We start from the raw sequence: 15,648 nt of genomic DNA, 5'->3' as shown, positions 1-15,648 counted from the left end.
TTTGCTGCTATTGAAACGATGTATAGGTTTTAAGAAAATCTTTCCCTTCTTACCACTTTTAAAATCCTTTCCCCCAACATTTCTGAGATCTTAAAAAAAAGATGGGGAGAGGCTGGAGAAATGGGTAGAATGAGGGAATTATATTGATATTGCTGTTAGAAGAATAAGAAAATTATTGCCATTTCCAAAATAATTTTGGCGGGGGCAAAGGGGAGTAATGAAAGAGAGGCTCTCCCTGTTTGCCTAAGTGTTCTAAAAATCAGGAAAGACAAAAAAGGGAAAAAAACCCAACAACAATTAAAAAAAAAAACTTCACATAACAATACAATCCATTTAAACTGTGGCTCATACTTTTCATACCAATCTCATGACTTTTTTTTTAATTCCCAAGTCTGATTCTTGAACTCTGGAGCTGGCAACGTTGTGAAGGGGAAGTAGAATCTGACACTGCACCAGCAGGTTTACCAAAGGTCTCTAATGGGTATTTTCTTTTTCTTAGCCCTGCCCCTGAATTGTCAGACGGCGTCTGCCTCTCTGAAGTTTGCAGTGATTTCCTTTCCAGCCTGGCCTTATCTTGGTCCGCACGTTGCTGCCTCTTGGTGACTAATAACACAATAACATTGTCTCAGGATAGAAAAAAAAAGTCTGAGCTGTTTACTCGCTCTATGGGGGTTCAGTATAAAAAGGAGGCAGAGAGCTGTCCAAGGCAGACTGGCTTCTGCATGAGCACTGAAAGTCACTGAAAAGATCGTCGGGTTTCTAGTGCAGCTCACTGGACGATCGCGGAATTTTCAGACCTTTTGCATTGCCCTCTCTCCCGGCAGAGGCAGAAGCTTTTCTTTTTCTCTAGCTCTGGACATCCAGACTGAAGGAAGAACGTTGAGGGTTTGAATATCAGAAGTAGTTCAGGGTGAAACTGAAGTTGTTTTTGTGTGTTTTAATTTGAGTTTAGTTGGCAGAGAGGTATTTTCAAAATGGATTATTTCCGGATGATTTTCTCCCTGCTGTTTGTGGTTTTCCAAGGAGCTCCAGACACAGGTAGGCATGCTGGCTTGTAAGCTTCTGAGTATTAATGACTTAATTATCCACTTTAGTGCTTTTTTGCTTGCTTCCTTCCCCTTATCCTTTACTATTGTGGCTCATAAATCAGATTTCTGGGAATTATTGTCTATAGCTACCAAATCTTAGAGTGAAAAATAATAAATAATTAAGTTGCATATGTGCATACTATGACATTAGCATATTAGTTGAGTTTAGTTATGCAAAGGAGTTTTGTTGGGCTTTTCTCAAGAATTAAAGAACATTCAAATGCTAGACAAAAATTAAGCATAGTGCACGTGTGTAATGTATGTGCATTAAGGCACAGAAGTATAATATTGCCATTGCATAGTGTTGCTGCTGATACTAGCATGTCAGCATTCATATTAGAGAGAGTGTTTCAACTTGAAGCTATGGCATTTTGTTCAAGTCTGATTCAGTGAGCACATGAGCAGAAACATCACCTAGAATATGGTCTGTTGAATAAACCCCCCCAGGTGGTTTCAGGGTGAGAGCAGATGCTTTCTTCCAGTCTTGTCATTATTGACTTTAGGTTTCCTTCTGGCAGGTTTTTGGCACTCAGCACAACATGAGCTCTATTTACAGTTTTTTTCACTTGTCTTGGGAGAGAGAGAGGATAAATCTAGGTTACATGAAGATTTAAGATTGTGAGTGTGTACTTGTGTGCATGTTTGGTTTGCTGTCTGTGTGACCCAGACCAGAGCGAGTGGATGACAAGGAATTAAAACCTTGTCATGCATGTGTCTGATCATTGGAAATCTGCTGGGCAAGTCAGTTTCTGTAGCCAAAAGCCATCTAAAGAGCTAGGTGGAGAATGCTGCAGGAGTAAGTAGAAAGGTCTGAAAGTACTCCTCACAAGTTGTTCTTTTTATTTCAACCTCAGGAACTGGTATTGAAAATCTTTTTAAGGCACAACAGTTTGGGAACCCTGGCTCTTAGAGCAGGTTCCCAAAACTTCTCTTGAGTTTAGCCTAAGATCAGCAGCCTCCTAAGGCTTTTTAGACATTTTCTGAAATCTATGCTGTGAAGCTCATGTCTCCTTTCTCCCCAAATACTTCTCCCTTCTCCAAGTAGAGAAGAAAGCAGATTTGGGGTAAGGTGGGATATAACAATGATTACTCTATAAAAGTTCATGTTAGTAGTTCTCTAAAAGCTGTAAAAACAAAATAAATTGAATTACTTGCTGTATATAGAAAGTAGAATATGAAGGGAGACTGGTACATGGGAATACCAGGTACCCTTTCTTAAAAATCAGGGGCAATTTGAAGGTCATTGGCCAAACCCAAACCTAATTTATAACATGAAAAATTTATCCAAGCATTAAGGGGCTTCAAAAAGTAGTTCCTTAAGGTGTTTATTTCCCCATATTTCTGCCAATAGAGTGGGTAAAGGCAAAGCAAATCATTTAGATTGAGGGAAGAAAAAAATAATTCATTTCATGTATTTTTTTCCCTCAAAGTTTAAGCAGTTTGCTTCACCCACATCAGCTAGGTATGAGTCAAATGCTAAAATTACATGTATTTCTTTGGTTCTAAGGTGGAGTCAGGTGGCTCATCCAACTTTCTCCTTATCTCTCTCTTAGCCTTTGGTGCTGAGCTCAGCACAGAAGCCCAAGCTGGTGGGGACAACCACCCTCCCAGTGCACCCTGGCGGTCTCGGCGGTCTAAACGCTGCTCCTGCTCGTCCTTGTTGGATAAAGAGTGCGTGTACTTCTGCCACCTGGACATCATTTGGATCAACACTCCCGAGTGAGTCTCTAGAGGGCATTGTAACTCTAGTCATTCATTCTAGCCCTAGTTGAAGCTAGAGATTCTTTCCTGGGAAGCTCCCTGTTAGGTTTCTAGAGGTTAACACATCTGAAGAAATTGGATGCCTTTCTGGGACCTTATTCTTCCATTTAAAAACAAAAACAAAACAACAGCACGGGGCAGTCTAGCAAGAGAGTGGAAAGGATTCTCTAGGTCACTGGTTCCACCTACTTGTTAGTTGGATAGATAGTTGTTGATAGATGGCAAAATCTAAAGACAAGCAACTTTACGTTGGTGCCTCAGAAAGAAACTCTCCAAGATGTTACACCAGCTGAGGTTTGGGGAGTGAGTTCTCAGTACTGGATCTGGTGGATTCAATGTGTTTTCCTTATGGCATGATTAATAATTAGTGAGAATACTTAATGATCATTAAGAATCATAAAATAATTCTTTTTAATTATTAAATTGTAGCATTTTACTAGCAGAGAGATCCAGCACTACCATGTAGCTATGGGATCATCCATCCAGAACTGGAAAGGGCCTCAGAAACTTTTTAGTGCAATTCCCTCATTTTACAGCTGATAAAACTGAGACCCAAGATCACACTAGTAGTAAGCCTCAGAAGTGGGATTTGAACCCAGCCTCTCTGCCTCCAAAATCAGAGTTCTTTCCACTGTACTACTGAACCCAAGAGATTCAAAGATAATTTACTTATAACCTTAAAATGAGTTATGGGTCAGCTAGGTAGCATAGTGGATAGAACACTGGACTGGGAGGCAGGAAGACCTGAGTGCAAATCCCAAGTTTAGACAATTCTAGGTGTGTGACCCGGGTAAATCACTTAAACTGCAACACAATGAGTTAGAGTTACTGTGTTGAATAAGAATTGGAATCCAGGTCTCCTGACTCTCAGTTCTGAACTCTTTCCATTTAGAAAGAACTATTTTAGAAGAATATGCATCCTCCTTGCCCATTTGCTTTTCTCCAAATAATTGTGAGCAAAACCTCATATAGTATCCACAGTGTCTTAAAATCTCTAATAAGCATTACCTGTGTAAAGAGTAAGGGTAGGGTTTCATCTCAAGTGAGAATCAAAATGGATACATTGGAAGCTATTAGATATTTTGCTGACCAGGATTATCTCATAGAAACATTTGATACCAAAATCCTTGTTAAGAACTTCTTACACAGGGATGTAAGCTAGACAGAGTTATAGAATCTCCTCTTCTGGAAGGAGATGGGGCTTACTTCTGCTAGGAGTTTGCTATGTACAATCTGAAGCCTGATGTTGATGGGGTTCAATAATGCCATGTGTTGTGGTGCTTCACTGAAATCCAAGGGGGTAGTGGGCAAGATCTGTGTAGAACATTAGCAGAGTAAGAAAATATGAAACAGACACAAGAGTCACTTATGTGCTGACTTTTAATAATTTTGGACTGAAAAAAAAATACCACTTATGGAAAGAGGAATTTGAACCTCCTTAAGAGCTGAATTATATTGGGAGCATTAAGATAATTGGCATTTCCCTGAAGGTTCTACCTTTTGTATTGGTAACTTTATGCTGCCAAAACATTGGGTCTGATGAGCTCTTTGTATTACTTAAAGGGATAAATATACCCTGTTATTATATGTTCATGTTATTTTGAGGGCAATCAGTTATGCTAATATCTACTTTCTTCTCTTCTTTTAAACCTAGGCACATAGTTCCATATGGACTTGGAAGCCCTTCTCGAACAAAACGATCCATAGAAGATTCACTTCTTACCAAGACAGCAGACTCCAGAAAGAGATGCCAATGTGCCAGCCAAAAAGACAAGAAATGCTGGATCTTTTGCCAAGCAGGAAAGGAACTCTGGTGGGTAAAGATACCTTTCACTTTTAGTCAGCTTTGTAGACACCCAAACCTCCCCACAATATGATATTACAATTCTGTCCTTAGAAAAAGGTATTTATTGTGTTGAAACATAGCCCCAGAGGGGAAGAGTTCACAATTCAGTTGCTTTAACTTTTTTTTTCTCTTTCTGTCAGGGCCCAAAACACTCTGAAGAAAGCCCAGAATGAACCTAAGAAAGGAAAAGACTGTTTTGGTCATGGACCGAAGTGTGTGCACCAGCAGCTTGTGAACAGCAAGAAAATGAGAAGGTGAGAGGGTTTTCAGTGACACAGAAAAGGTGCTTTCATTAGAAGCAATAATGTCACTTAAGTAACCGTCTATTTCAAGGAGATTCACAGAGTGGGGACCCCATCAGCTGAAGAGCTCTGTGCTCCGTAGCTAATATAGGATATCTTGATATTTAATTTTAGGCTTGAATATAAATGCAGGCTGCTGCCCACCCCATGCATTTTTGTAGTTGTGGGGAACTCCTGCTGTCACATCCCAATCTTACTATGAGCTACCTGTGCGGAAACTTGTTGCTTTCCCTGAGGGGGAAACAGCAATCTCTTTTCAAAAGAGAACCTATTTTCATACATGTGTCACATGGGATCTAGGTTTTTCAAAGGGAGGCAGTTTTTCATATGGCCATCAAGGAGGAAAATAAAGTCATTAGGCAGGGTTGGTAAGATTTGGAACATACTGTTTTGTGTTTGTGGGGTGGGGAGTTAGCAAGGAGGAGGGAGTTGTTTTTGTTTTCAGCTAAAGGACTATTTTGCAGCTAAACAGTCAATCCAGACTAGGTCAGCTTGCTTACTGGCTCCTACTCCTTTCTTTAGTCATGACATAGAGTGGAGGGAAGATTTAAATCAGCCAGCACCATTAAAATCACACTGGAGAGCTGTTAACATGATGAAACCTACAAATCCTAACATTTGGGTTTCATGTGTCCAGGGAAGAAACCTGCCTTTGGATCTGTCCCATGTTCTACATTTCCCTATTAGGGTCAAAGGGAATTTTTCTCGGAAATTCAGCGTCAAGAAGTTCTGTGGTTTGATGCCTGCATCAAGATGGGCACAGACTGAACTGAAGAGTGTGGAATGTTTAGATGCGAGCCAGGCAGGTTCTGTCATAGCAACTCCCATTTATTGATCAGAGAGCAGGGTTTATATAGTGAGTCTAAAAAAATTATCTCTTAGGTTCTCATGAGAAAATGTTTAATGTCCTTGTTCATTTATGCACATCTATATGTTTTAACATCCTTGTTCACTTACATAAATCCATATGTTTTAATGTCCTTGTTCCCTTGTATGCATCTATGTCTGGGTCACTGTTCCATTATCACATCCTAAATTCCTGCAAGTCAGGAAGAGAGGGTGAGCCAATCTTAAGACATAATTTAGCCTTTATGGAGAGCTGGCTTGGAAGAAATCCTGGACCATATTCTTTCCATGTTTGGATCAGGTCCTCGATATCTCCCCCTTTCTGTACAAATAACTTAAGGGTGTGAACCTCAGTTCCCAAAGCCAGGAAAGATGGACTGAACATTTGAATCCCCAGAGGTGCAACAAGGTGCAATATCATCATCAAGCATGCAACTGGAACAAAGTGAACCAATAGAGAGTTAAGATTATTAAATGGATTAATCTGATTTATCCAATGAAATATCTGATTGGCTTAATATCTTTATTCCATTTGTCAAGATTGTAAGGGTTTTGGGGCAGCTAGGTGGCTCAGTGAGTAAAGCACCGACTCCAGAGTCAGGAGGACCTGGGTTCCGATCCAGCCTCAGAAGACTTAACACACACACAAGAAGAAAACCTAGCTGTGTAACCTTGGGCAAGTTACTTAACCCCAATTGCCCTCCAAAAGGCAAAAAAAAATATCATAAGGGTTTTTCCTGTAATTAATATCATTTGAAAAGGAGCACAGAAGGAGTGGCTAGGTAGCACACTGAATAGAGCACTGGCCCTGAAGTCAGGAGGACCTGAGTTCAAATCTGGCCTCAGACGCTCAACACAAAACCTAGTGTTGTGACCTTGGGCAAGTCACTTAACTCCAATTGCCCTCCAAAAGGCAAAAAAAAAAAAAAAGGGAGCACAGAAAGAGTGCAATAATTTGCTAGTGTAGGTGGGGAGCATTATCAGTTTTTAATTGTTTTGGAATGCCTATTGATGCAAAAGACTGTAACATATGGTTAATTACATTTTTTACTGCTTCCCCTGTGTAAAAGGAAGCCGGAGGAGTAATATATGACACATTGAGGGCAGTTTTTAATAATCTGTCTAGCTTATTCCTTAGTAACCTGGAATTGTTTACATAGAGTATGTGTATTTTAATGAAAATAGGAGTGAGATAACATAGCTCTGTATATTTTGGAAAAAAAAAGAGTTGGAAAAACTTGAACTTTTTGATTAATAGTTGCATTATTTTAATAAAGAAGTCCAGGAAGTGAAGAATGAGCTGTAATGTGGGTTAAATAGGTTGTGACCTCTATCTTATGAGAGTTTGTAATCTTAGAAAAAAGTTTAAAGGATCTGTATACTGTGTGTTTAAGCTTAGCAATATCAATATGACATCTTAGTTAAGAGTATATATTGATATCAATATGTACACTGAATATTTATTATCTGATATAATATTAAGGGGAAAAGAAAAAATCATTTTACAATAATATCATAGCAGAAAGCTGTGTCTAGTGGGCAGAAGTAAAGTGAATATTAATAACTTAATCATTATTAGAATCAATGTAGTAGCTTGCATTTCCAGGATTCTGATAGACAAAAGAAGTTCCTGACTAGAACTTTACAATTGAATAGTAGACCTATGTCCTTGTTTCACAAAGCTTGTTTATCCTCTGATTATATTCATTTTGAAAGAGATACTTCAGAAATTGAATCTTTTACCTATAATAAGTTCAGACACTACTTAACTCTTGCTTAGGCCACAGAATAACTATACATTGAAATCAAAACAGCAAAATCTATTCTATTTTACTTGAACTTAGCTATAAATTGTCTTTGAAATGAAAGTTTTAGTAGGCCTCCTAAAAAGCATACTAGGAATTGAAAAGAAATTTTAAAAGTATATCCTCTTCATTCAAAAGAGTTTTAAAATTCGTAAATGATCACTAAACTTTTTGTGAAGAAAATTAGTTGAAAAGTTTTAAAATGATAGCTTTTTTATCTTAAAGCAAAAACAAAACTTTTAGGGTTGAGATTCATTTAAACCAAATTGGTGTAAAATATAAAATATTCTTAAGTAACATAAATTTTCAAGGTATTAACAAATTATTGCAGAGTTCTTAGATATCACAAAATAGTCAAAAAAGGTATAGTAATTGAATATATTGGCAACAATTAAGAAGCTGATCACAGTACTTATAAAAGCTATTAGTATTAGAATCCATCTAAACAATGGGAATATTATAAAGTGAGCCTAGTTTATAGATTTCTGTGTATGTTCTAATTCTAGATGAATCTAATTCTAGATTGATTTTCTCTCCATGATGATTTGATATATTTTCTTGATCCTGATATGCTCATGAGTTTTGTTAACAAAATTTGCTCTTGTCTTGTTTTAACAGGTTGGAGGCCATCAGTAATAGCATCAAAACATCTTTTCACATCGCCAAGCAGAGGGCTGAGCTCCACAAAGCAAAGGAAGTAACCCATAACCGTGCCCATCAAACACAAAGCATTTGGGACCGTCTGAAGACAACATCTTAGTTACAAGACAACATCTCTGTGGTTCATCCTCATGTACTCTGGCTGGCAAAACATGGCAGCATCTTCTCTGCTTTGGCCATTCGTTGTTCCAGATTGGCAAAAGACTGGGGGACCCTTGTTCCAAACATTCCAAGAAAGGTAGAGGAGTTCCTAAAATCTGTCTTCATTTGCTTCTGTGAGCAATTGAAAGCTTTGCTCCTCCTCATCCAGGAATGTAAATGGATGGCTGACTGGGGGCCAATCTGGGAGAAAACAAAGACTAAGTAATATATTAATTAGTGATACATCTGTCAGGAGGAGGAGAGGAGACAACACATTTGGATGGAGCTTCTGAAGAGAGGGTCCGAAAGGGAGTGTGTGTCTGACTCAAATGTCTGGCAGATTTCAGGGAGAAACTCCAAAGCTCCATGAGAAGATTTTGCAAAGAATGCACAAATTGGAAACACATGCCATGGAAAGACACCCAAGTTAGAAATCAAAGATACTGTTTTTCAATTCATAAAAATGCAGAGCTGAAAGAAACTGTACTACTGTATATCAGGATGTGTTTCATGAATACGAGTCTACCTCACCTGTATTGCCCTCCTGAAGAAGTATTTCACCACCTTGTTTTGCCTTTACTCATTGCTTCCTGCTTCCCCTTCAGTTTCCCCCTCCCCAATAAAACCCATCCCCTGGCCTCAAAGAAGCCCAGTTTGAGCAATAGTAGACATCACATTTTGGTGATGATCTACTCCATTTGATACATATGAGAAAAGGTCACTGAACCAGGTAGCTGATATCCTTAGTTTCCTCTTTGTTGTAAAAGTGCTGATAAAGAGTTCATGAAAAATGTTAAAAGGGGGAAATTGAATATTCTTTAGAGCAGCAAAACCACTTACCTTATTGGAACTGGCTAATGGAAGTTGAATTAAATTTAGTGATGTACTTATTTTTTTATAGATATTTATATTCAGACAATTTATTCCTTATATTTACCATGTTAAATATATGTTGGGGCAGGCCATATTGGTCTATGCGTGGTTTATGTATTTCTGAATGAAATTGAAATTGAGAAATGCTTTTTGCCTGTCAAGGTAACTGACCTTAGAAATAAATATTTTTCCCTACTCTACTGGTTTGGTGTTAGTTACTGTTTTATAATTCCCCAAAGTAGGTAAAACTTATAAAAGTCATAAAGAGGATATAAGTTGAAGAACCTTTTGTTCCTAGGGTGACTTGATCCTGTAACTTTTCTAGGGAAGTAATAATTAGATTAATATTTTAGATTCTTTCTGCCCCTTCTATGAGTCTTAGTCTGTCTAGCAAAGGAAGACTGTGAAGAGATCTTATAGAAGCATAGGCAAGAGCTTCAACAGCTCTTGGTTGTCATCTCAAAGCCCCGTCCCCCCACAATGGATTGTGTTGAAAGGGCTGAAGAGTAGTTCAGCCCTTTCCATTCATCTTTAATTTTGATCAGCTATGGATACTATGCATAATCTTTGTTCAACCCATATTTGTTAATGGTGATTGCCAATTTTATAGGGATGAGGCAGTTGGTGAAAGTTACTGATCAAAGTACAGAACTAGTGTTGAAGGGAACATCTTCAATCCTCAATAATTAATTAATTAATGAACAGGTATAGCCTAGATGCTGTAGATTAGATACAAATGCAAAAGTGAGACGTTCCCTGGTCTCAAAAAACTTACATTTTATTAGGGGGACACAGTATGTTCACAGCTAAATAAAGACTGTGTGTGTGTTTGTATGTATGTGTGTGTACATACATACAGAGGGAATTGGTGGAGGAATTCTGCTAATTGGGAGAGAGAGCATCAAAAATGACCTCTTAAAGAAGGTGACACTTGAGCCTTGAAGGGAGCTAGGGGTTTCAATAGGAGGGGCTGTGGAAGGAGAGAAGTACAGGTCAGTCCATACAAAGGAAAGGAAATAGAATGAAGTATATGGGGAATGTAAGGTAATGCTATCATCATAGAACCAGATTGTGAAGCGATTTAGATGCTCAAAAGAGAAATTATTGTATAGTGTGGAGTATCATTGTCATACCTGCTTTAGAACTATTAGGTTAGCATCTGTGTGGAGGATGCTTTGGAGAGGAGAAAGATTAGAGTAAGAAAGACCAATTAGAAGACCATTGAAGTAGTTTAGGTGAATGAGAAATGATGAGGGCCTGGACTAGGATACCTGTTGAGTGAGGAGAGATATTGATGAAGTTGAATTAACACTTAATGATGGATTGAATATGGGGTATGAATGAGAATGAAGAGATGAGGATGCCTCCTAGGTTGGGAACTTGGGTGGCTAAAAGAATGGTGGTATCCTTGACAGAAACAGTGAAATTAGGAAGAAGCATGAATTCAAAGGGAGAGAAAGTGAATTTTCTTAGATGTGTTGTTTGAGATTCCTATGGCATACCCAAAGATAGGTGTCCATCAGGCAGTGGAACTGAAACTCAGGAGGAAGATTAGGGCTAGATATGTAGCTTTAGGAGACATCTGCAGAGATGAGAGTTGAATCTTAGGGGCTGTTGCCATTTTTTCTTTCCTTCAATTTCAATTCTGTAGGCTTAGTTTTCTGTTCTGGGAAATGTATCAAGAAAATACAACTCTACACATGTGGGATTGCTTATTATTATAACAAACATACTGTACCCAATGTTTAACCAATTCTGTGACAAGAAAATATCATTAAAGGTATAGTTTAGGGATGAATTGTTGCATACAACATAGGGCATGAGTGGATCCTATCTAACTTGTGGTGATACCTGTTTTGCCTGGTGCACTTCCCATGTAGCTAAGACTGTATGGTAACCATTTTTAGCTAATCCCACATGTGCTCTGACTTTCTGCTGATGGTCATGCATATCTAACACTTAAAACTGCTGCCAGGCCCAGATTCCTGAAGCACTTCACCATTTCCCTCTTCACTAAGGGGCTTCTCCCATCCCCAGAATCATGCACCCAAATTGGGTTCAATCCTAGAGAAGTATGATGACCTGAAAGAAGAGTCAGGCTTCTTTTTCATAACTTTGGCTCATTACCTTCTTACCCTTTGCCCCAGGGAAAAATTACTTAGAGCTTTGGTTTTGGCTCATGTCTAGGGTGTCCCTGAAGAAGGAAGTAGAATGGTATTCGGTCTACAATGTAAATCAGGTATGGGACAGGTATTAATTTCTTACAAACAAAAGTTTGACCTGAAAACCCCTCGCAAGTAAATATTGACAGAAAAGCTAGTTGAAAAATACCAATAAACTACTGTTATTCTCTGTTTAGAGACTGACATTTAAAACTGTGAAAACAAATATTCATCAGGGACTAGTGAATAAACATTGTACATTTCACCTCTACTCTGCACTGACCTCCTCAACACAGATGTCTTCTGGCAAGGAATCTGCCCAGGGAATGAGCTACTTTTCCAAATGGCAATTGTTTTCTCAAAAAGTGCCGTAGTTGCTGCCAGGAATGACTTCTCAAATGCAGTCATCACTCATTCAGATTCTCTTAGTTCTCCAAACTCACAAGATTGCTTCTAAACTTGGACATCCCCCTTCACTCCCTCCCCAATTTTTTAACATTTTTATTTACAGTTTTAAGTTCTAAATTCTATCCCTCCCCCCTCCCTGAGACATTATGAAAACAGATATAGGTTAAACATGTGCAATCATGTTAAACATTTCCATGTTAGTCGTTTTATGTGAGAAGACTGAAATAAAAGAAAAGAAAGAAAGAAAGAAAGAAAAAAATAGCATGCTTCAGTCTGTATTTAGCGAATATCAGTTCTTTATCTGGAGGCAGATAGTATGCTTCATCATTAATCCTTTGGGATTGTCTTGGATCATTGTATTTCTGAAAATAACTAAGTTGTTCACAGTTTTTCATCAAACAATATTGCTGTTACTGTGTACAAAGTTCTCCTGGTTCTGTTTGCTTCACTATGCATTAGTTCTTGTAAGACTTTACAGGTTTTTCTGAAATCATCCTGCTTGTAGGACATTTCCTTTTTAAAGGTCCACTGAATCTTCAGCTCTTCATTCTTCATGACTAGTAAGGAGATTGCTTTTTCATCTCCAAAGCCTCTGAATCTTTAATCACTCAGTACCCCTGACTGGACAGGGAGTTCATTGTCCCCACAGTGATCAAATGTTATCCTAGCACACAAATTCAATTGTAATCAAAGGGGAAACTGTGCATGCACTAATGAGAAGCTCCTGCTCTGCCATTTGGTCCCTGTGACTGGGGTGGGAGGTGCTGTGTCAAAGACAATAGACCATTGAATCACCCTTTCTCTCACCTTTTACTTGTCTTCCCAAGATGTTCGAGTCTTTCAGCTCACCCTAAGACTTTCACCAGTGGGGGAATTTGCTTGTTGTGATGGAGAGAAATCTCCTTCTTCATTGTTGGTAGTTATGCTGGCTTCCATGTTATGGCCTTAGGTGAAATCCAGACTTAATCTCAGAGACCTAGGTGCCTTTATGGTTTTGTGTTTCTCTCCCTGAATCGCAATACTCAGGTGGATACTCTGAGCTTGAGTGGTAACTTTATGCATTTGAGAGGTTGGGGACTCTAGGTGCTAGTTTCCCAGCAAGAGGTCCTTTCTGAATAAACTTCTTGGAGGTGACCACCACCAGGTTAATACTACAAATGAAAAAACTAATTAAAAGCTTTGATTTTTGAGTGACTGGTAATGAATATTTAAGATGAAAGTGAATGTCTTTTCAGTGGTCCTTCAAGTCACCTGGGAGTCTTTACATTCTGGCAGAGTATAATGGAAGTTATGCTATACTGTTTTGTATTTTAAATGTTTGTCAGTGTGGGCTTAGGTCTTTTGTGTTTTAAGTACTTCTTTGTGGTGGAGGAAGTAAATAGCTGTCTATCTAATCTACTTTGTACATGGAGTACCTTTCTAAAATGGACCATATTAATTCCTTTTGGGATTTAAGAAGTTGTTCTTAAAATTGTTGCCTCTATATTTACACCTTCCACTTACTTCTGAATTCACTGCAAGAGAAGTGATGAGGGCCTGGACTGGAGTGGTTGTAATGTGAGTAGAGAAAAATGAGCAGATATAAAAATGTTGAGAAGATGGAATCAACAAGACTTAGTAATTGACTGGATATGGGGAATGAATTAAAGGGAAGAGATAAGGGCAATTATTAGGTGAGGAATCTAAGTTGTGATTGCCTCAATGGAAATACAGAAGTTAGAGAGAGGTGTAAGATTAGAGGGAAAGAAAATTAGCTCTGTTTTGACAATGAGATAATGGTCTCATCACTTCTCTTCTGGACTATTGTAATAGCTGCCAATTGCTCTTCCTATTTCCAGTCTCTCCTCTCTTAAGGCCCCCCTTCACACAGGTACCAAGTTTATATTCCCAAAGTACAAATCTTTTTCTCTGATCAAGAAGCTTCCCTTCTTGGATCCCTATTGATTTTAAGGTGAAATACAAAACCCTAAATTTTGTCATTTAAAGTCCTCCATAATCTAATTCCAGCTCATCTTTCCAGACTGATTATTCTTTTCTCTTTTTCACACTCTCAATGCTTCAGTCAAACTGGTCTACCAAAGTTCTTCACACATAACATAGCACCACCATCCATGGTATCATCCTCCTTTCTCATTCCTACCTTTTAGAATGTGTACCCATTTCAAGGAGGAGCTCAGATGCCACTAACTTTGGTTTATGTTTTGTCTGGTTCCTCTATTATTAGGGAAGTTCTGGAGTGGGGGTAGACAGCAGGATCCAGAGGCAAATGGTATAATGAGAAAAATAAGATTGCAATGCAGGGGAGCAGGTCAGAGGAGTTCTAGGTAATGTCTATAGGGAAGGGCAGAGTTTCCTTTGGCATCTATCAAGAATGAAGAGCATGAACATGGCCTTGGAGTCAGATAAGAGCTCTTGATTGCAGGTAGAGTGCAGGGTTGTTTTTTAAAGGCTTTGCTATGAGTGAGGGTCAAGTGCTATCAGTGACTAGTTTCGGGGTTGGTAGGGCCAGATATTTCCCAAGAGGACCCACAGGCAGGGGTACTCTTCTGCAATTGCTCTTCTGACCATTTATAAGGTGGGTGGGGTACCTTGGCCTCGTTGGCCACCAGGGAGGCTTATTGTTATTTGTACTTTGTTTTTGAAGAGGACCAATGACATCATGGGGTGATGTCTTGACTTGTGGGTGAATTGGATTTGAGTTGCACAAAGTCATCAGCCAACCTCACCGTCCCAGAGTCATTGAAGTCCAGTAGTAAGATAAAAAGTCAAGACAACTGGCAATAGCCCAACATACAGTGCATGACGCTGTCTCTAAACTCTAAGTACTCCACAGCACCATCTTCAGGTACCTTCATGACCATTGGAACAAATTGTCTTTATCTTCCTAGGGGAAGTCTTCACATGGTTGGCGTAGACATCCCCCTAACTCACTGATGGGTTTGAGAGGCCTGCTGGTTACCATCATACTGGTTTAGCCTGTCTGCCAGACAGTTCTATTAGGGTGTGTCCCTTGAGTATGCTACAGCTTCTTGGAGTCAAAGGTGAGAGTTGAGTGCTGCGTGGACACCAAATGTGGATGAGAAACTCTGAAAAAAGTCCCAGCAAGCCGTCACACTATTGGTGCTAATGGGACATTTATTACAGCCTCCAACAAGAGCATAGTGAGCAGGAGAGTACTCCATCAGCTACAGAACAGGCCAGCCATGGGCTGGGAAAGAGGAGAAGCATAAGAGTGGGGAGGTTAGGTGGGTCTTTGGAGGGTACACGCCATTCACAGGGCACAAATGTCAAGTATCACATAAGCATTGTATATACTATATCCTTTTAGAGGCCCTTCTTGATTCTCCCAGTTGTTAGTGTTTATTTACTAAACCACTGTATATTTATTTGGCAAATATTCTTTACTACATGTATGTGACCTTGCATAAGTTCCTTGAGGGTAGGAACTGTCTTATTTCTGTATATTTCAGAGATATTGTTGATTTGGTTCCAGACAATGACAATAAAGTGAATATCGAAATAAAGCAAGTCACATGAATTTTTCCATTTCCCAAGTACATATAAAAGTTCGGTTTATACTATAGTCTGTTAAATATACAATAATATTATATCTTAAAATGTATATGCCTTAATTAAAAATACTTTATTGCTAAAGAAAATGCTAACTATCATCTGAACATTCAGCGAGTCATAATCTTTTTTGTTGGTGGATGGTCTTGCCTCAGTGTTGATAGCTGTTGACTGATTAGGGTGGTG

General features: G+C 38.8%; 1 protein-coding gene across 1 annotated transcript; it reads left to right on the top strand.

Moving 5' to 3' along the window:
• Window positions 1-488: 488 nt before the first annotated feature.
• EDN1 (endothelin 1) lies at window positions 489-9,522 on the top strand. Its single transcript, XM_069101352.1, has 5 exons — window positions 489-1,038; window positions 2,642-2,807; window positions 4,504-4,662; window positions 4,836-4,949; window positions 8,267-9,522. Exons 1-5 carry the CDS (start codon window positions 975-977, stop codon window positions 8,406-8,408), a joined length of 645 nt encoding a protein of 214 aa, XP_068957453.1. The 5' UTR covers window positions 489-974; the 3' UTR covers window positions 8,409-9,522.
• Window positions 9,523-15,648: the final 6,126 nt, after the last annotated feature.

Source organism: Petaurus breviceps, unplaced genomic scaffold (assembly GCF_028583685.1).
Source record: "Petaurus breviceps papuanus isolate PSGF00001 unplaced genomic scaffold, PetGlider_PUasm1.0 458, whole genome shotgun sequence".
NCBI lineage: Eukaryota > Metazoa > Chordata > Mammalia > Diprotodontia > Petauridae > Petaurus > Petaurus breviceps.
The sequence above is the reverse complement of the archived record's forward strand: the minus strand, read 5'-3'. Positions and strand labels throughout refer to the sequence as shown.

What these genes read in the sequence shown, in the direction of transcription:
- EDN1 (XM_069101352.1), top strand. Translation starts at nt 975, where the DNA reads ATGGATTATTTCCGGATGATTTTCTCCCTGCTGTTTGTGGTTTTCCAA. An exon ending in ATTTGGATCAACACTCCCGA is followed by an intron (nt 2,808 to 4,503) that starts GTGAGTCTCTAG and finishes TTTTAAACCTAG; the next exon opens with GCACATAGTTCCATATGGAC. An exon ending in AACAGCAAGAAAATGAGAAG is followed by an intron (nt 4,950 to 8,266) that starts GTGAGAGGGTTT and finishes TTGTTTTAACAG; the next exon opens with GTTGGAGGCCATCAGTAATA.